Genomic DNA, 21,008 nt, shown 5'->3' on the forward strand with positions numbered 1-21,008 from the left:
GATGATAAATGAACACTTGGACGCCTCGTTAGTCCTAACTTCGAAATACCACCTTAAATATCTCCTGTAGCGCTTGATTCTATCTCCAGTGGGTCACCTTAAAAGCGCACAACAACGCAAGCGTACAGCGAGGTTTCAATTTTTTCTCTAAAGCCGGACTCGGGCCGCGGATCGCAACAAGGTTGACGCACTGAGGCAAAAACGAACGAACGACCCCAACCAGGAGAATGTCTGAACCCATGTACCGCGATTGGATTTTGGACACTATTGACTCACTGCGGTCGCGAAAAGCCAGACCAGACCTTGAAAGAATTTGTCGAATGGTCCGGAGACGACATGGATCAGCGCCAGAACAAACCAGCGAGGAACTCGAGAAACTGATCCAAGAGCAAACAGTCTTGAAAGTTAACTACAAGGGCTCGATTTCCTATCGAAATGCAGCCAAAGTAGTCAGAAGAAGCAGGAAAAAGGATGATCACACGACCAAAAGAACTGCCGTGGAAGAAGCTAACCACTCCGATTTGAGCAACGGAGACAGCGCGCTCGGTCCCCTTGACCAGGATGAGACCGAGCATTTGGAGGTAACGCAAGGCAGCCTGTTTCAGTGACCCCGTGCCGTGACACACCGTCCATCTTCCCCAGAGAAGATAACAGACCCACGTCCTCACTATTATAATGAGTGGGCAGGCATGTGGTGTAGCAGGGGAAATGGTGTTGTAGAGCGGGATTCTCTATTCAGGGAGGGGTGGCGTGATGAATGCAAGTGCACCGAAACAAACTGCCGCAGACGGGGAGCGGCTGTAGCTACCTCGCGCGACCGAGGTGAAAAATAGCCTACCAATAACAATGGAAGCTGCGCTTGCAATAATACAAAAAAGAGGTTGTGCGTAGAAGTGAGTTTGTCCGGGCGCTGTTTGCTCTACAGCTTTAATCGACACAAAAACTCGCACGATTGACAGAATTGGAAACAACCACAGCCTAAAGCCGAAGGCTCTTTTCAAGCCCAAACTCAGCTTTTCAGTAAAGGGGGGCCGAAGCGAAAGTCATACCTCGGATGTGCGTGACCGAATGGGGGACATTGTGCTCGGGTTATTTCACTAAGGGGGTGACGGTCGATGTATTCATAAGTAACACGCCGCTAGATATGAAGCCACGTTATTTAACGGGTTTCACGAGCGTCTGTCGCAGGAAAAAATGACCCAAAGTCAAAGTAGCCCCACTGAAGGTATTGCTGCTATAGAGAGAGCTTCGTGGTCAGAATTGGTCACATCCGACTAGATTCGGGAGCGCTCTATCTGACTGAAGTGGGAAGTCTTTCGTGCGACTCCTCCATTGCGCACTTTTGTATTAAAATTGGAGAAAAGGGTGACGTTGTCCACGCTCTGTTGTAGCGTATTACATATTCACAAGAAAAAGTAGCAGATTGCGTCAAGTATTATCCTTTGTGCCAATATATCTAATTAAAACTATTATTGACAGATCCAAATAGCATATTCTGCATATCCCAATAATGGATCTCATGATTAACCGTCAAAATATGTGAATGGTAGTTAGGCCTATTCTTCAATAAAATAACTTTAATGTCTGACTCAAGCGTCTCTGAGGTGCGGGGCGGGCTCTGCTGAGTTGAGCGCTCGTACTCGCGCCTCCGCTAGTTGTAGCTTTGGACACGCACACAGGCTGAAGAGGCTAATTTCTGCGTTTATATACAGTCATCGACGACAAAGCGAGTGCAATATACCGTGTGCATATGTGAATAACACTTATAAACTTATATGTGGCCCATATTAAGCTATATTGGAATGAATCATTGTGGTTGGAATACCGAACACAATGTGGGCGAATAGCGCAGCTGTAGTTCCAAACAGAGTGAACATCCTGTGTGCTCAACGGGGACAAGGCCTCCAATGGCAATTATTGTCGACAGCGGTCATATGAAGACTGGTTATTGCGACATCTGTATGAGCGTGGCTTTATGTCATGTCTCCTATAATCAGGAGTCGACTCGCGCTAATGCACACTATGTGCGCTCTAACACATTTTCAACCCGCTGATTACAGTTTATGGCACGCTCGTGAGTTTCTCCTTTCAGGTGTGGGCATAGTTGTGTTCAAAATCGGCCAATGAATGAATGTTTGTCTGACTGCGGCTCTAGCGAAAGGTCAGAAGAAAATGTGTAGGTATCATGGCTCAGTTGACATGATATTCAGTTTAAATTAAATCATTTGAATAATGTTTATTTAACTTAAGTAAAGAATGCCATTGTACACTTCTATCCAATCATTAACTTACACTACAAAGTGTGTGTGTGGGGGGGGCACTCTCTCCCCAATAGTTCCCTCCCCCAGTAGCCTACTGTCCCTTCCCCCTCCCTTGCCTGAGTAGGCTATGTTGCTTCTCCTGCTGTACTTATCACTACCAGCAGAGCTGTTGTTGTCCTAGTTGATCTAAACGGGTCAATACTTAAGGATGTAGACTAGCCTATAGCCATTGTGCTGCCAATCAGATTGACACTCCCACTGTATTGTTAATTTATGAAAAATGATCTGAATTAATATTCTCTGTGGTTTATTGAGAATATCAATTGTCCTTCTGTTACTCTCAAGCATGTTATTAGTGATTAATGTCACTGACGTAGTAACCAACTGATCTTTCTTTTTCACACTATAAAGTGGGGTGGATCATTTTGGGGGAGTATGATAAGAATGTTTTCACACACAAAAAAAAAGCTCAACGAATTTTCAAATTGTTATGTTGCAATGGTTGTGTTCCAGAATGAGCTGCCAGTGTCAATGGAGACAGACAGCACCATGGAAGAGGAGGAAGAACAGGAGGGGGCTGATGAAGATGGCCATGAGGGCTCCTCTCCCTCTCCTGGGGGTGAGGATGCTGTGCAGGGGAGGTCTGGTGCTGCCCCCCCCTACTCTGCCCCCTGCTCCCCCAGCGGCTCTCGCCCTGGCCACAGCCCTGTGTCTGACCGCCCCTCTACCTGCAAGACCAGTAAGAGGTCCAGCCCTCTGTCCCCCTCTAGTCCCCTGGCCCTCAGGCAGAATGACTGTGTGTGTGACTCTGCCTTCTGCCCTGCTGACCATGGACCCCCAGGGATGCAGAGAAACACAGGAACTGGTTAGTATGCTGTGTTAACAGATCATACTATGTGTATAAGTGTAGCCGATGTGGAATGGCTAGCTAGTTAGCTGTACAGCCCAGTGGTGACATCACCCGCTCTGAGACCTAGAAGTAGCCTAGTTGTTTCCCTTGCTCTGCACTGGCCATGGTGTCTGTGGAGCAATGGGTAACAGCGTTGTGAGTGTGTTGTGGTGTTGGGAACAGAAGATTGCTGGTTCAAGCCCAGTGAGGGACAGACTATCATGTAACACATGTTTCGGAGAAAACACTAACATATAATTGTGTTTGCAGTTGTATCTTAATGTTGGGTAGAGACCGTGTTTTAGGAGTAAGTTTGCATTGTATTGACTAGAAATGAGTTACAGTATAGTGAGTGAGTAAGCATCCAATGCCAGGAGACAGTTTCAAGCTGATGTGTGTGTTTATGCCCATGTATGACTGGGCATTTCTTTCTTTCTTTCTTTCTTTCTTTCTTTCTCTCCTTCAGGGGCTTTAAAGACGATAGTACAGCCATCGGGGACCTGTCCCTGGGTTCAGAAGAGCTTGGTGAAGAGAGAGAGAGAGGATGGGGTGAGGATGGAGGAGAGTGGCCTCACTTCTGACCAACTGGTTCCTGACTGTGTGGATGAGACCATGAAGGGTTCTGACAGACAGCCCAAGACGTCTTTTCCCTCTGACGACTGTGGGTTTTCTCCTCTATTCTATGTCCGTCTCTCGTATTAGTTTCTCATATTTCTATTTTCATCGTGTTCCCAGTGAGGATGTTTAGGATATATATTGTTTACCGGCCACTGTATTTATTACAGGTGCTAAATACAAGAAGGGGATGGACGTGGCCTCTTACGTGATGGCTCAAGACGATGTCAAGAACGATGTGAAAAACAGAGAAATGTGAGCCTCTTAATGTATTAGACACCAGCTTCTACACAGGGGACAAGCTGGTGCACTAAGTACCTTATTACATGTTGGTTACACTGTTGTTAACCCTCCCACCCCAAAATACACCCCCCACCCAGCTACATTATTTTTTTTCAATTTAACCTTTGTTTAACTAGGCAAGTCAGTTAAGAACAAATTCTTATTTACAATGACGGCCTAGGAACAATGGGTTATATGCCTTGTTCAGGGTCGGAACGACAGATTTTTACCTTGTGAGCTCGAGGATTCGATCTAGCAACCTTTCGGTTACTGGCCCAATGCTCTTAACCACTAGGCTACCTGCCGCCCCATATACCTATCCCTTATCCCTCAACCACCACCCCTTAAGTCAACATTTTCCTCCCCTCCTCCGCTGTCAACTCACTTCAATGTAGACATCATACAGACATAACCAATGTGCATCCATATCTCCAAGGGACACAATCAGCCTCAAATAGCACCTTCAAACGAAACAGCGTCAACCAAAGGACACATGTCTTGTATTTTGTCTGCAGTGTCTCACGCTATCTCCCCCATCCTCTACCCCATAGCTCTGTGAAGAAGGAGACGCTGAGGCAGAACCTATTGCTGTGGAGCGTGGCGGACGTGGCCACCTACATCTCTGCTGCAGGCTTTCCAGAGCAGGCGGTAGCTTTCAGAACACAGGTCAGTGCAGTCCCTCAAACTGCCACATGGGGGTGGTATCTGTACACTCAGAAAACCACTCAGACCGAGTCCCTGTCCAGAGACAGCCTCTACCTAGCCAGAGACAGCCCCCAGGCACTCCTGGAGATGTGAAAGTGTTGGGTATATTATAATCAAGATGGTGAACATTCCACGTAGCCTATCAGTGGGCAAGGTGAAGATTTGACCTTATTGCATTACAGTACCACCTATCCAATTCTTAGTGATCTGTTTGAAGTGACGTTCCTATGGGCTAGTGCAGTGACACTTTAATGGCAGCGTGCGGGATTCCACACAGACCCGTGGCCCATGACCTCCTGTTGATTTCTAAAAGTGTCCATCTTGTAAAATGTATTTGGTGGTTGTTTCTTGACCTGGGTAAATGGCTTGGGCAAATAAAAGTTAAATGGTATGAAAGCATACATGAAATATATACATGACCTGTGCATTGCTTTCATTAAAATATATGAAAGTGCTCATCCATAAACCAAAGCAACAAATCCTGTACCCCTAGACTAGGAGGCATTTGCTTTGATGTAACTGGTTCACACCCCAATCCACATTTAGATGTTAGTTCAATCACTCCATCTGTTCTCCGCCCGCAACAGGAAATTGATGGAAAGTCCTTGCTCCTGATGCAGCGCAGTGACGTGTTAACTGGCCTGTCCATCAGACTTGGGCCCGCCCTAAAGATCTACGAGCGCCACGTGAAGATGCTGCAGAGGACCCACTTCCTGGATGAGGAGGATGATCTCTGACCATGGTTGGGGGGAACAGAACAACACACTCCTCTGAGGAGCAGATGTATTCATACAGTATACAAACATACTGTGTTCACTGGATCTCTAGAACCTTCTGTAACCATTCAAGGAGGTGTGGGGAAAAGGACACCGTGGTCATGACTTGGGCCTTGACAGTGATTATCAACATGTGTACGTGGGCTTCCATTCCACCTCTCTGTGGTACTGCTGTCACCTGACCCATTCTGGTGGTATTGCTTTTATAGGACCCCTCTCTAAACTCATATAGGAATGTTAGGATCCTGCCTAATGACGCTATAGAAGTCAAGTGGAGGTCTGCCTGTTCTGTAAGGGGAGGTCTGCCTGTTCTGTAAGGGGAGGTCTGCCTGTTCTGTAAGGGGAGGTCTGCCTGTTCTCTAAGGGGAGGTCTGCCTGTTCTCTAAGGGGAGGTCTGCCTGTTCTCTAAGGGGAGGTCTGCCTGTTCTGTAAGGGGCGGGTCAGTGAGTGCAGCCAAAGACTTTCTCTGGATTCCTCAGACTCTACACTTGGCTACCACTGGAGCCTCCTTTAAAAGACTGGTTTCTGTGCTCCCTGAGTCAGTTCCACAATAAAATAATAACATGTATACTTGGAATATCTGTTCCAGCAAATATGGTTCTAACATTTCTTCAATGTTTACTCAGACAGTATTTTTTTTAAGACATGTCATATGGTACCCTCCATTTATCTAGAAACTCAACGTTGTTTATCTTTTATGATGACAATGTGAACTGATTTCATTTGAGAATGTACAGTATGAATTTGTTGATTCATCAAAGGTCAGTGATGTTGTCAATCTCTCATTATACCAGCAAAGGAAATGGAGCTTAGTCTCCAGATGTTCTCATGGCTGCACCAGTACTGACCTAGGTTTTATTACTGTTGTTATCTGTTTCACTAACATTTAGAAATAGCAATATGTAGTACCTGCTAAACTAAGGCAACATAATATGTTCATTGTATGGTTGCCTTCTGCATTCCTCTTCCCTTAATTTATGTTCACGTAATTTCTAAACATTTTAGATTAATCTAATTTCATCTACTGTGGATGAACCTAGATTTCATCTACAAAATTAAAACAGTTTGAAGCAGAATTCTAGTTGAAATGGGCTGGCAGACCAGAACCAACGTAGCTCAAGGCCCCAATGTTTCTGCCTGCTTCAGTTTGAGGGGAGAGAAACAACTGAATTATGGTCTTTTTTTAAGGGAAAATTATCCAACCAAAAAATTAACTTCATAACTTTAGGAAGTGTCATTGTAGCACTAATACGTTTTCTTTGTTTACAACCTCAACACAGCAACACAATTCCCCACGACATGGTAGACATCTTGATCAAATTCAACATTGTTGTTATCTGAGAGGATTACAATGTCTCTTAATTTTGCCTTGTGGCTTCTGCTTTTGAAACAACGTCACATTCCATATTTCCATCTGTTATGTGTTTGATGTCACACTGTTAATTGCTATGTTGGCCCTGTTTCCAGGGGGGGAATGAAGGTATTGTCTTTTCCACTCTTGTAGTGTGATATTTATTATCTCTTTGTATATAATAAGCGGTAAGACGAATATGTCAATGGGTTAGTGTTACTGGCTGGAACCCAACCATTACACTGTGTGAATGCTGTTAGATTCAACTTACTTGAAACAATGACACGTTCAATCTTGACTCAAACGACAAGCTATAACATGCAACAAATAATACAAAACCAAACGGAACAGTTTAGTCGACAGTTAAGTCACCACTTTAGTAAAACAAGTGCATTTCTTTCCATTCATTTGTGCCTCCACACATTGACATGTACAGTAGATACCGGTTGTACACATTACATCGGATTAAGACTCATCTGCATTTAAGTCATCAAAAGGGGGGTTTCAACTCCCCAAAACCAGTCACAGTGTAGTTAAACTATTCCAACGATTCCTTCCAACCTACCCAGTCAGAAGCACCAGCTGTATACTGCGGTGGGGCTGAAAGGGGTGAAGTTATGTGTGGGACCAGCCCCTCTCTGACTAAAGGATGAAGGGCAGTATAGGGGAGCGCAGGGTGGGGTAGTCACGGAACTCCTTGCGGTAGTTTCGGTGCTTTCCCCTGGCCCACACCGTCATCAGGACAAAGCCCACGATGGTGAAGAAAGCCACCGGCAAGCACTGGGTCATCACTGTGAAGCCCATCCACGACCCCAGCTGCAGAGGACCAGATACACTGTTACACACTCCTATATATTATACATGTAGGACCACAGGAGGCTGGTGAGAGGAGGACAGATGACAATAATGGCTGGAATGGACTAAATGGAATGGTATCAAACACAAGGAAACCATGTGTTGATGTGTTTGATACGATCCATTTATTCCGTTCCAGCCATTACTATGAGCATGTCCTCCCCAATTAAGGTGGCACCGGCCACCTGTGTGTAGTACACACCAACTCATCACTGTAGTACTGTTACATCGCTTGATACCTATTGGCCAGAAGGTGGCAGCATCACTATATCTCCAAACCCCAGGAGGGGAAGTGAAACACGGGATTTCAAAGTGTTTCCAGTCTAAAACGTGCAAATATAAATATTTCAATCAACTCACCATTCTTTACTAGAAAGCCTCACCTCGTATGTATAGTTGGGACAAGACACCAACGCGAAGATCCAGGTGAATGGGTTCTTAGTTGGGTGTGGGATCTTCTTGACCTTCGAACCTGGGATAATATGAGAAAGAATGGAGAAAAAGAGGGTAACATGGAAAGGGTAACATGGGGGCTCCTGTAAAGCAGTGCTCGTCAATTAATCAGTATATCAAATGTATTTATTAAGTCCTTTTTCACATCATCAAAGTATACAAATACCTAGCCTAAAACCCCAAAGAGCAAGCAATGTAGAAGCACAGTGGCTAGGAAAAACTCCCTAGAAAGGAAGGAACCTAGGAACCTTGTGTGCTAACTTTCAAAGTACATATCTGGTAATGGACTGCATGAATAAGATAAGCAAGAGCCTATGGGAGCTCACCTGGACATTTGAGGTTGCGTAGAGTGATGTTGATGGAGAAGTTTCCGACCTGACAGAACTGTGAGGATGAGGAAAACACAAAACCATGACAAAGGGCTCAATCAGCCACAACTCTAACCAAAAACAAAAGAAAACCTGGTGACATTTCCTGGTGAAACTTTACATTAAGTTGCTCTTATACTTACCTAATAACAATGTGATAACTTTAGTAACGCCATTAAGATATTACTGTTACTCTGCTGGGAATTACGATCTAAATTGCACTGATGTTAATGACGTTATTATTGTGTAACCTCGTCCCCAGACTGAACGTGTCAGGTGGTGAGACTATTATTTGTGCCTAATGGGCCTACTGTGTAGCCTCAACTCCACTACAAAGAAACAACTAAATTAATATATTACAACATTAGGTATGAAAATAAATATATTCTTCATTACACTAACTAAAGCATACTTACTAAGAATATAATGAGTGCTGTCTTCACTTGCTGTTGCCCATAGTCTGTAAACACACAAGCAGGTGTGATGTATCATGGGAAAGGACATTGAAAGTCATTAGGGATTATGGAAAGATCCATCTGCATTCTGTAACATTCTGGCAACCAGCAGACAGAGTAGAGATGACCATCTGTATTCTGTAACATCCTGGCAACCAGCAGACAGAGTAGAGATGACCATCTGTATTCTGTAACATCCTGGCAACCAGCAGACAGAGTAGAGATGACCATCTGTATTCTGTAACATCCTGGCAACCAGCAGACAGAGTAGAGATGACCATCTGTATTCTGTAACATTCTGGCAACAACCAGACAGAGTAGAGATGACCATCTGTATTCTGTAACATCCTGGCAACCAGCAGACAGAGTAGAGATGAGTGTGCATTAGATGGGTTAGATGTGAGTGACATCACCTCAGGGTAGACAGGACTTACAGGGTGGTGTATAGAGGGGATGGTTGATGTAGTAGGCCATCCATGCTGCGAAACACCAGTAATAACTGCAGTTCTGGAAAAGAAACAGGACCAGTTTTTGTACAAGTCATCAGAATAATAATACATTAATTAGACAATCTGTTTACCCCTGAGAATAAGTTTAGAAACTATGTCACATGAAAGTAAACCATTAAATAAAAGGATAAACAATACTGCTATTATCAGATATAACTGGATCAAACGGGATCACAAATCCTCTTTAGAATCAGATTGGAGATTCCCTTATTCAATCTTCTCACCTTGAAGATGTTTCTCAGTGGCATGGTACCATGGGAGATACGGTGGATGAACAGCGTCTCAAGGATTCTCTTCACATAGTGGAAGGAGTGACACATGCAGGCCAAACTGCAGCGGGAGGGGAAAAGTGATCATAGTATAGATTACGTCTTATTATCATCACATATTTAGCTTTGATTACAACATCATTCACTCACTGGTCTCTATGACAGTCCGAGAGGGCTGTCATGCTTCTCTGATGCAGCACACACATTATCTTCACTGTCAACACCATCACCGGTCAACCAGACCTAATTATGCCACTGTAATCATCACTTGGAGAGTGTGTGGTACAGTGACAGAGATAGAATAGACCCTTGAAAATGCAGTAATTTGACACTCACTGTACAACCCAGTGCTTGCTGCTGCTAAAGTCATACTTTGGGGCATAGATGAAAGGCAGGCGGAAGTAGAACATCAAGTAGATGAGCAGTGGTCCGTAACACTCTGATAGGAAGACCTGAGACGGGGGGAAGACATAAAGGTGAGACAAGTAGGTGCTGATTGGATCGGTAGGTGGTACTAGCTTCCTATTGCGTTCTGATAGGCTGGATGGAAGTTTTATTATATTGCTTTTACCTATCCGATCATTTCAGATCTACAGGAGTGCCAAGGGAGGAGGGAAAGTAGATGATTTGTAATTGAGCATTAGAGAAAACAAGTGAGCATGTAACACAAGCATTCCCCTAGAGATGTGGCAGCTTAGCTGACAGTCAGTTTGTGATGAAACAGATCTCTGAATCAACACCTCTGGCATGGGTCCAGGCCCAGCACGGGTGACTGATCGCTACTGTTGATCTCAGCTATGGTGCCAGGCTGCAAGGAGTACATTGGACCCCGCTACCCCCCAACACTGGCATCACCCTATTCCACTGGGGGTTCAGACACAGGTGGATGAGGGGTGAGAGGATTGAGGATATGGAGCGTGGTTACAGCATGTGGTTGGTTGTGGAGAATGGTTGAGGAGGCTGTGGCAATGGAGGGTGAAAAGGAGGTCAGGGGGATAAACACCTGTGGGGGAAATAGGCCCATGAGATTATGTGTCCTAGGACAGAGGATACAGGAGCTAGGAGGTGATAGAAAACCGAGCCAGAGGACAGTGAATCTATCTGTCAGTGTGGGTGTATATTTATATGCAAGGCTATAGTTTATTAATTGAGGGAGTGTGGCTGTGTATATTTAAATGCAGTATAGACATGTCAAGATATGCAGTATAATGTGTGTGTGTGTGTGTGCCTGTTTGTGTGTGTGTGATTGTACACATGAGTGCATTTGTGTGTGTGTGCACTTGTGGGTGATTGATTGTGGGTGGGCATATGTGCGTGCGTGCGTGCATTAACATGTGTGTGTGTGTGTGTGTGTGTGTGTGTGTGTGTGTGTGTGTTTGCATGTGCTTACAGTGCCCCAGGCGATCTGGGCCCCCAGGTCAAAGAAGTAGAAGCTGGCTGTGGTTCCAACAGGAAGTGTCTGCAAGACATCCTCATCCTTCAGACCCTTACCCTCTGTGGAGCAAGACAGAGCACAATGCTATAGTCAGCCATGACATTGTGGACCATTTCACAGAAGATAAGACCTTTATATTGGTATAGCAATATCTAGCACTCATTTGAGTCTGTGTAAGTAGTTGAGGCATCATGCATGGGAGGTGTGGGCTTACTAGGATCCAGGCGTAAGGACTGTCTGGCTGGGTACCACTGGGGATCTGACAAGAAGATATAAGTTAATTAAGCTTAAAATAGCCTCTATTTCAAGGCTTCCTTCCAGTAGCCGAATGATTAACTAGACTTGGAAAGATGGCATTGCGAGACTAACCTCATAATTATCATGACATATTGTATATGCATACATATCTACACTCTTTAGAAAAAAGCATTCCAGAAGGGTTCTTCGGCTGTCCTCATAGGAGAAACCTTTTGGGTTTCATCCATGTAGAACCCTCTGTGGAAAGGGTTCTACATGGAACTGAAACGGTTCTACTTGGAACCAAAAGAGTTCTACCTGGAACTAACCAGGGTTCTTCAAAGGGTTCTCCTATGGGTACGGCCGAAGAACCCTTTTAGGTTCCAGAAAGCACCTTTTGTCCACTGGCCTTTTGAAGGCCCTCGGAACAATTTCCCTCTCCGCCCCATGACAAAATGAGTAGAATTGCATGAAATGAATTATACAATTGCAAAATCTTCTCTCCGCCACATGGCAAAATGTGTAGAATTTCAGCAAACTTGCTTTAAAACTGCAACATTTCTGTTACGCCCCATGGCAAAATGTGTAGAATTGCAAAAAGGAACTCTAAAACTTAAATAATTTCTCTCCGCTGTCAAGAGCAACTGCGGCCCCTCTTGATGAGTTCAGATGTTTTGGGGCCCCCACCCCCATCAAAGTTGCCCATCCCTGGTGTAGAGTGTAGATCACGTTACAAAAGTGTTTTACATTTCATGTTGTTACATCACTGACTGAAAGTTGATCTGGATAAGAGCGTCCGCTAAATGACTATATTTTAACTGGACTTTGTCACATACTCACTTGATTTGTGGAACAAAGCCTTAATATCCAAAATAGTAGAAGTTGGCTCAACCTGTTCAGAAAGACAATCAATCATCCATAGGCAAACATACTGCTAGTGTTACTGCCATGGGTCTAATACATGTATCCAAGATAGATTTATTGACTAAAGCTTGATATTTGTTTTCAAGTTGTGAAATTAGTACCATACCACATACTGTACATATGTTATAACACAAACATATTTATTCCCACTGCAAAGACAGTCAAGGCAAATTAAAGAAGCCTACAGTTACAGGAAACTCTATCTGTTTTCATAATAGATATCTTGAAGAAATTGTGAGACTATGATGCAGCATTTCAACTATAATTAATTATCATTGCAACACAAATGTTCACATTCATAAAAGCCACTCAACACATGGTGCTTGCTGTTGGCTTCAAGACACCCACTGGCTTCAGGACACTGAGCTGACACATAACTCATAACTCGCCCAGAAGATTCCTATAAGATCAGGGGGAATTTTCACCTCCTAACTGCAACACAACCTCTGTAGAATCAGTCATAGCGTCTGTGAACTGTAAATTAGCCGGCTGTACGATCAAAGGGATGACTCTATAACTTCTTGAGCTAAAGCAAACAAGTGTCTTCTGACTTCAGACAGTATTATGGCTTTTACTAGGACTGTAATTAGACCTCAACTGATGATTTCAAACTTTTAAATGTAATTTCTTCAGTGTACAGTATCAAATACAATATTGAACATGGACAGTGACTGATGAGACACAGTGACACAGCCAGCCACACACACACACACACACACACACACACACACACACACACACACACACACACACACACACACACACACACACACACATACACACACTCACTTTGTCCAAGAGTAGTAGCTTCTCCTTTGTCTTTGCATCCACGATTTCTACCTCAAAGTAAACAATCCTTTTGGCCTTTTTGGGTGGTTTAGGTCTTGGTCTTGGGGCTGAACTTTTCTTTTCTTGTCCAGTTGCCTTCGCCTCTAAAGCCAGTGTATCCATGACCCCTTTTGAACTACGACCTCAATGTGCCTCCGCACTAAAATGAGGTCCCTCCAATGTTTTGCAAAAACCTAGTTAGTGTTCTCTACTTGTATCAGATTAGAAGCTGTAGTCTAACACTGCTATGTCCTCTGTGACTGTTTTTCTTACTATCTGTACCCTCCAAATAGCCTTCAAGAATGGGAAACGACTATGTCACCATAAACAGCCTTTTCCTGTGTGAGGGTGTGAGAAAGAGGTAAAGAAAGCAAGAGGGTGGGAGAGAAAGTGAGAAAGAGAGAGAGAGAGGTTGCCTGTGAGATGTTCATAGAATGAGAGGGGGTTAAACGTCAGTAACCCACCACCTCCTCACCTGAAGAGAGGCCTCCCACTAGTTACCGGACCCCCTCCACACCCACAAACGTACTGAAGGCGAAACACGAGACGCCCAAGACATAATCCGTAGCGCGCATGTCGCAAGGCTAAATATAAGAAGCCCGATTTGCTCTGCACTGTTCTGCAGTAGCTCAGTAACCTTGGTCAGCCACACACAACCCTACTCAGAAACAGATCCCTCTCTGGTCTCAGAAGAGCCTAGACACATCTCTGCTGAGCTCTGCTCCTCACTCAGTCACACTGTCTCACACTGACCCTCCTATAGGCCTTATCCATGTGGACAGCCAGGCCTCTGCATACCAACACTTACCCCTCCCCCAGGCCACCTGTGACATTTTTTTTCTACCACTCTGACCTCGAGAACTAACAAAAATCAAAACAAACACATGTTTATTTTAGAGTGTGTGTATTCTCCCAATACCTTTAACAAACATTAAGGCCTAATACTGTCCTATCATTTTCCAATGGAGTGAGAGCTGTCAGCTGTAGTGCTCTCAGAGCTATGAGGTGCTGGCTATCAGTTGGGGGGCTTGGAGATGTTGCCCAAGATATCAATCAGACAGGGATCATGTCCTTCAGATTTGACTAAAAGGAGCATCTCAACACACACAGGCAGCAGATCTGTATTCTATATTTACAATCAGGTTAGGCCACCGAGCAACATACATCAGACAGCAGATCTGTATTCTATATTTACAATCAGGTTAGGCCACCGAGCAACACACACAGGCAGCAGATCTGTATTCTATATTTACAATCAGGTTAGGCCACCAAGCAACATACATCAGACAGCAGATCTGTATTCTATATTTACAATCAGGTTAGGCCACCGAGCAACATACATCAGACAGGAGATCTGTATTCTATATTTACAATCAGGTTAGGCCACCGAGCAACATACATCAGACAGCAGATCTGTATTCTATATTTACAATCAGGTTAGGCCACCGAGCAACACACACAGGCAGCAGATCTGTATTCTATATTTACAATCAGGTTAGGCCACCGAGCAACATACATCAGACAGGAGCACAAAGGGGTACAAGAACACAGTAAGCTTTTCTGATCTGCATGGATTAACATGTTGTGACATATTAGTTGAGTAGCTCAGCGGCCTAAAGCACTGCATCTCAGTGCTAGAGGCATCACTACAGACCCTGGTTTGATTCCAGGCTGTATCACAACCGGTCGTGATTGGGAGTCCCATAGGGTGGCACACAATTGGCCCAGCGTCGTCCGGGTTAGGGTTTGGCCGGGGTAGGCTGTCATTGTAAATAAGAATTTGTTCTTAACTGACTTGCTTAGTTTAAAAAAAGTTATCTCATAATCTCCATTTAACATCATGTTCAAGTTTGTTTTTTTGGACGTTGTGATATGCAACAGATGTTATGGTACGGTGGGCTCGTATTATTAGCCTGGAATCCAAACTGATACTGGAGCATATCAGGTTATCATGCTATGGGGCTCTCCAGTGAAGCGTGAGAATAATGTTACAGTTTCCGTGATTTAAGAAGCTGCAATGCTGCCCCTCTGTGGTAGTCAGCGTTATTATCACTTCACTTTGCAAGTTATCTCTTCTTTATTTTCCAGAAGCCCTGACATGTAGTCATTTTAAAGCCAATATTTGTCCATATCATGAAAGATATGTAGGATATGTAAGATATATAATTAGGCATTGCAAGAGGAACACTATTATATTATTCTACCGTGTGGCAATTTAATATGCAACATATCAATAGTCTTGTCACAATATGCATTCATTTTATTTTAGCTAATGAAATCATTTATAAAGCTTTACCACAGATACCCACAATGTGAAGAAATTATTATCTACATCAGTGATGGGCAACTTTAATTGGGGTGGGCGCCACAAAAAAATATGAACTCGTGATTCTGCAGTGGCTCGCGGGTCTGTGTACCTACATCGTAATGCAGTCAGAGTCGGCCCTCTCCTTTTACCCGATACAATTGCAATCAGTGGGTCAGGCGGCGCCCTACTTACTGTTCGATTCATATCGCGTGATTTCTGATGATTCTCGATTACATCGACTGATTGGTTCTGTATGGGGTGACCCTTTTGGGGGCACTAAGCTAAATTTGGTTGGGCCGCTAGTTGTCCATCCCTGAACATGCAGTTTATCCCTTCTTATATGTGTAAGCAACTGCTGCCAGGGAGTGGTGGGGCGAAAATCGTAGTTCTTGATTTTGACAAGGTTAGTGATATTCGGAATCCTTGGGACGTCCTTACCCTAAACCCTAACGCCAAGCATAACCCGTTGTCACGCCTGGTTCTCGGCGAGGCTACCCTAACCCGAACTTTAACCATTCATACAGTTCAACTTCAATGGGGTAGGGACGTCCCAGAGATCTTGAAAGCACAGACCATTTTGAAAGCATGACGTGGAAAGGGGCGGAGATGTCAGTCAATGTGGAAATGCTATAGTCACAGCAGTATCAGCACCAGTACTTCTGGAAGTTTCTTACATGGTGGCTAGCTAGCGACATGGTGAAAAGCGTATTCTGAGTAGCCACGATATCTCGGCTCATAAATTGATTTATTCAGCAGAGAGCGGGATATATTTATGTAACTCCATAGTTTAATAGGTCAAAAAAATCGTGGCGGGTCGGATTTGTAGCTAGCTTACAGCTGTCAACTGGTTAAGTAGCTAGCCAGCTGCAAACACTACATTTCAGTGTGGTTGGTTGACGGCCTTTGATATAAGATTAACTGGTGCATTGACTATGTTTTTTTGAATATCAAGCGTTACTTGACAGATACTTGTAATGGGTAAAGACTATTATAAAGTGTTGGGTATACAGAAAGGCGCCTCTGAGGACGAGATAAAGAAGGCGTATCGAAAGCAGGCCCTGCGATATCACCCTGATAAAAACAAGTCCACTGGAGCTGAGGATAAATTCAAAGAAATCGCCGAGGCCTATGATGTCCTCAGCGACGCAAAGAAAAAGGATATATATGACCGATATGGAGAAGAAGGTAACGCATCAACTTTTGGTTCCACACAGTGTGGTGCACTATTGTAACCTAAACTGTCTTGCGCAATCGACGTTGTCAGGTTTGCCAACTATGTAACGTTACTAGCTGTATCAGCCGTGGTCGTTGTTGACAACTTCTAGCTAACCTTATTATTTAAATGTTACTGTTTGTGTTTTTCTTTGAGTGTAGCCCTAGAAACTATTGTAGTTATTATATTGGAAGCAACTGAGCACCGGAAACAGTCAGAGGCACTACAATTATCTCGAGAACTTGCTGGAACTTTCCTGTTTATTCTTCGTTCAAACTGGTGGGGCTAGTTTGTTCACATCACAACGTTAATTTCTTCGTTCTGTCACGTCCGCTCATGGTTTGTGACACATCGCAGAACACTTTTTCAGAAACACTGCTCTGTCAGTGACCCCTGAAGAGACAGGTGGAAATGTAACATGCTTTAGCATTATTTATTTAGAGAGATGGTATGTCTGGAAGTGTTGAAAGTGTGTTATGGATAAGTGATTCAAAGGGATTTAAAATAAACATTTTGATGTTTGTTCTTGTGTTCTAAAATAGTAATTTTGATGTTGTGTTCACTCTTACAGGCCTGAAGGGGCACACAGCCGGCGGGGGTGGTGGTCCCAATGGCCCCAACAACTACAACTACACCTTCCATGGAGATCCTCACGCCATGTTTACAGAGTTTTTTGGTGGCCGCAGCCCTTTCGACCAGTTCTTCGCACGCAACGGGGACGATGACATGGACACTGATGACCCCTTTGCTGCATTTGGTATGGGGGGTATGCCGGGTGGAATGGGAGGGTTCCACCAACACCAGAGGTCCTTCAAGTCCCGACCAGGGGGTCCCCACGGGGGCCGCGAGAAGAAGAAAGATTCTCCGGTGGTGCACGAGCTGAAGGTGAGCCTGGAGGAGGTGTTCTCCGGCTGCACCAAGAAGATGAAGATCTCCAGGAAGCGGCTGAACCCGGACGGCTGCAGCATGCGCAGCGAGGACAAGATCCTGACAGTGGACATCAAGCGAGGCTGGAAGGAAGGGACCAAGATCACCTTCCCCAGGGAGGGAGATGAGACGCCTACTAACATTCCTGCTGACGTGGTGTTTGTGGTCAAAGACAAACCCCATCCTGTGTTCCGCCGGGATGGCTCCGATATCATCTACCCTGCTAGAGTGTCCCTCAGAGATGTGAGTGCTTGGTCTTTGTGATTTCTTAAACATTGTGTCAGTCATAGACGTAACCCACTAAACTCTTTCACTTGTGTTCTCTGTAATCATGGTAATGATATTTCTCTGCTACTCTCAGGTAGGGTTGGGCGAAATGACCTAAACATCGAATGTCGATTTGTTTTGTAACTTATGGGCGATTCACAATGTATATTAAAAATATATATATTTTTCTCTAAATAAGCTTTGTTGCACCATTTTAAAGGTCAGTACACTGCATTTCAAACATTTTAAACAGTCAGGAATAATCTAATGAATTCATGGCTTGTAAAATTATACCTAGGCTAAATGTAAGTCTTACACAACCCACTAATAATTATATTATAGCAGTTTAACTTGCTTTTTTTGCAATAATCACTGATCTGGCTTTTGTCTGTCTGTATGAAAATGCCCTTTTTGTAAAAAATGTAACCAGAACCATGCATATCCACTAATAATGAGTAGTTAGCTAATCTTTATATTTAAAGTCTAGCCATCTTGGATCTATTTACTTGCTAACAAGTTCGAACAGTTGAACTGTTATGAACACACCCTCCTGTCAGTCGCCTACTGTTTGAACAAAATGCTAGCCTGTCCACTTTGTGGCCTACCTACATGGATAAGAAGATGCTTATTTCTCAGAATGAGAACAAGTTGCCAATACGGTATGAAAGTACTAGTATTTACTACCTCCTGTTGCAAGTCCCGTACTGTGATTTTTGAATGGGCTTCAAGCTTATATAATCACATTTATGAAAACAAGGTTGTGTGTGTGTGAGAGAGAGAACAGACCATCTCTGACTCTCCACAGTCCTATTAGGGTGATTTCTCCCCTTCTCAGCTGTCTGTCACAGCCTCTTGGTTTACACCAATTAGAGTGCCCGAATGCACATTTGGACTCTGACCCCAACCCACTCCAGGTCAGAGTGGCTATCGTTGTCGGCAGATGAAGACGCAAGTTTGGCTGCCGACCAAGTTATGTGTGTTTATTTTAGTAAATTTGTGGGCACAATGCATCCAAGAAAACCACAAGTCCATCCTCTGTAAACTGAAGATTTCTGTGTGTGAATACTATACTGTGTGGTGGTGAAGATAAAAGTCCTAGACTAAGAAGCATTCGTACTGTTCTTGCAGAACAGCATGTAGCGAGTCAGAACCAATTATCAGCATTACGTTCTAGCGGGTAAGGGCGTTCATAGCCGACCGCTCAGACTGCTCCAGCTAGTTGTTTTTACAATATACACTACCGTTCAAAAGTTTGGGGTCACTTAGAAATGTCTTTGTTTTTGCAAGAAAAGCAAACAATTTGGTCCATTAAAATAACATAAAATTGATGGGAAATATAGTGTTGACATTGTTAATGTTGTAAATGACTATTGTAGCTCAATGTCCAGAAACTTTCTTCTGAAACTCTTTAGTCTATTCTTGTTCTAAGAAATGAAGGCTTCCATTTGAGAAATTGCCGTTGTGAGGGGCGTGTGTGTGTGGTTGTGAGAGGGGGGGGGGGGGGGGGGGGGGGGGGGGGGGGGGTGTAGGTGCACACAGCACGGAAGGTGCAAAGGAAACAAGATCGAAAAGACAAAGTCATGAGAACAAGCGGACATAGACGCTCCTAAAAACAAAAATCTTACGATACAGGCATTTGGAACATCGCACTAAAACATAATTTCTAATTAATTCAATATAACTCCCAGGCCTTGTACTCTTTTTAACTAAAAATATAACACACCTAATTGTGACAATCTGTATTTCTCTCTCCCATCAGGCACTGTGTGGATGCACGGTCAGCGCTCCCACTCTGGACGGCAGGACTGTGACTGTGACCTCCAGAGACGTGGTCAAACCTGGGATGAAGAAGCGTATCGTGGGAGAGGGACTACCCCTGTCCAAGTGCCCAGAGAAGAGGGGGGACATGGTGCTTGAGTTTGTAGTGAAATTCCCTGAGAATTTGGGGCAGAGTGCCCGGGATGCACTGACTCAGATTCTTCCTCCTTGAATGACTAAAGTGGCTTTTGAAGACGCCTAACAAACACGAAGACAGACAGTCGTCTTTCTCCATTACAGTTGTCCTTACCCTAGGCCAAAGAACATAATAGTTGTTTGGGAATTATACTTGTTTATTTTGATTCAACCTTTGATCCAAATTATAATTCAGTTATATATTTAACCACCATGAGATATTGACAGAGTAAGATGTTGGTCTCTGTTAGCTGTTCTGTTTGGTTCATAATTTTTTCCTGTTAAATATTAAAACATTTAGATTTTATTACCTACATGTCCTATTGACAGTATTCCATTTCCCATTGGAAGGGAAAATAAAGACATTTCTGGGGGGACCCAGTGCTAGACATTGGATAATAATGATTGAGCATAGGGCAGGGGTTGGTCTGGCCCTGTAGAGATGACTGGTGCTGGTTGTTATAAGGTCTGAGGGATACGTAGAGTTGAAGATGCCTGTGGCAAACAGAGCACTGATGTGGAATTTGTGTGGTATCCAGTTGTTTTGATAGTGCTTCCAGAATATTTGTTGCAGGCAACTTATCAACTATATCTCTCAGGAGCAGTGACACACACCTGAATGTAGATATACTTATACATACAATGCATACAGTGCCATCTGAAAATATTCAGACCTCTCGACTTTTTCCACATTTTGTTACGTTACAGCCTAATTCTAAAATTGATTAAAGTTGGGGGTTTTTTCTTATCAATCGACACACAATACACCATAATGACAAAGCAAAAACAGTTTTTATTTTTAGAAATGTTTTAGAATGGAAAAAAAACATCACATTTACATAAGTGTTGTGACCCTTTACTCAGTACTTTGTTGAAGCACATTTGGCAGCGACTACAGCCTCGAGTCTTTGGTATGATGCTACAAGCTTGGCACACCTGTATTTGGGCAGTTTCTCCCATTCTTCTCTGCAGATCCTCTCAGGCTCTATCAGGTTGGATGGGGAGCGTTGCTGCACAGCTATTTTCAGGTCTCCAGAGATGTTTGATCGGGTTCAAATCCGGGCTCTGGCTGGGCCACTCAAATCAAATCAAATTTTATTTGTCACATACACATGGTTAGCAGATGTT

General features: G+C 43.8%; 3 protein-coding genes across 5 annotated transcripts; 2 read left to right on the top strand and 1 right to left on the bottom strand.

Moving 5' to 3' along the window:
* The first annotated feature begins 151 nt into the window (after positions 1-151).
* On the top strand, positions 152-7,021 carry LOC139365061 (atherin-like). Of its 3 annotated transcripts, none has more exons than XR_011626535.1 (7): positions 152-581; positions 2,775-3,126; positions 3,617-3,811; positions 3,936-4,020; positions 4,599-4,713; positions 5,340-5,851; positions 5,921-7,021. XR_011626535.1 is itself a non-coding variant. In XM_071102415.1 (6 exons), the coding sequence occupies exons 1-6, from the start codon at positions 228-230 to the stop codon at positions 5,487-5,489; spliced, it is 1,251 nt and encodes a 416-aa protein (XP_070958516.1). In that variant the 5' UTR covers positions 152-227; the 3' UTR covers positions 5,490-7,021. The 3 variants fall into 3 exon arrangements, 1 of the variants encoding a protein (XP_070958516.1); XR_011626534.1 differs by having other exon boundaries at positions 5,340-5,828; positions 5,898-7,021; XM_071102415.1 differs by having other exon boundaries at positions 5,340-7,021.
* A 204-nt stretch (positions 7,022-7,225) lies between these two features.
* Positions 7,226-13,952, bottom strand: LOC139365062 (very-long-chain enoyl-CoA reductase-like). Its single transcript, XM_071102416.1, has 11 exons — positions 13,174-13,952; positions 12,301-12,352; positions 11,438-11,482; positions 11,179-11,282; positions 10,125-10,240; positions 9,744-9,849; positions 9,445-9,517; positions 8,972-9,015; positions 8,514-8,571; positions 8,118-8,206; positions 7,226-7,695 (listed from the first exon to the last, which is right to left on the bottom strand). The coding sequence occupies exons 1-11, from the start codon at positions 13,333-13,335 to the stop codon at positions 7,522-7,524; spliced, it is 1,023 nt and encodes a 340-aa protein (XP_070958517.1). The 5' UTR covers positions 13,336-13,952; the 3' UTR covers positions 7,226-7,521.
* A 2,179-nt stretch (positions 13,953-16,131) lies between these two features.
* LOC139365063 (dnaJ homolog subfamily B member 1-like) lies at positions 16,132-20,676 on the top strand. The gene is made up of 3 exons (XM_071102418.1): positions 16,132-16,705; positions 17,305-17,903; positions 19,687-20,676. The coding sequence occupies exons 1-3, from the start codon at positions 16,495-16,497 to the stop codon at positions 19,915-19,917; spliced, it is 1,041 nt and encodes a 346-aa protein (XP_070958519.1). The 5' UTR covers positions 16,132-16,494; the 3' UTR covers positions 19,918-20,676.
* Positions 20,677-21,008: the final 332 nt, after the last annotated feature.

This window comes from Oncorhynchus clarkii, chromosome 13, assembly GCF_045791955.1.
Source record: "Oncorhynchus clarkii lewisi isolate Uvic-CL-2024 chromosome 13, UVic_Ocla_1.0, whole genome shotgun sequence".
Taxonomy (NCBI): domain Eukaryota; kingdom Metazoa; phylum Chordata; class Actinopteri; order Salmoniformes; family Salmonidae; genus Oncorhynchus; species Oncorhynchus clarkii.

Coding starts and splice junctions, on each gene's coding strand:
- LOC139365061 (XM_071102415.1), top strand. CDS start 228: ATGTCTGAACCCATGTACCGCGATTGGATTTTGGACACTATTGACTCA. Junction 3,127..3,616: donor GCAGAGAAACACAGGAACTG/GTTAGTATGCTG, acceptor TCTCTCCTTCAG/GGGCTTTAAAGACGATAGTA. Junction 4,714..5,339: donor CGGTAGCTTTCAGAACACAG/GTCAGTGCAGTC, acceptor CGCCCGCAACAG/GAAATTGATGGAAAGTCCTT.
- LOC139365062 (XM_071102416.1), bottom strand. CDS start 13,335: ATGGATACACTGGCTTTAGAGGCGAAGGCAACTGGACAAGAAAAGAAA. Junction 11,483..12,300: donor GGCTTTGTTCCACAAATCAA/GTGAGTATGTGA, acceptor TCTTCTTGTCAG/ATCCCCAGTGGTACCCAGCC. Junction 11,283..11,437: donor GTCCTTACGCCTGGATCCTA/GTAAGCCCACAC, acceptor CTTGCTCCACAG/AGGGTAAGGGTCTGAAGGAT.
- LOC139365063 (XM_071102418.1), top strand. CDS start 16,495: ATGGGTAAAGACTATTATAAAGTGTTGGGTATACAGAAAGGCGCCTCT. Junction 16,706..17,304: donor TGACCGATATGGAGAAGAAG/GTAACGCATCAA, acceptor TCACTCTTACAG/GCCTGAAGGGGCACACAGCC. Junction 17,904..19,686: donor CTAGAGTGTCCCTCAGAGAT/GTGAGTGCTTGG, acceptor CTCTCCCATCAG/GCACTGTGTGGATGCACGGT.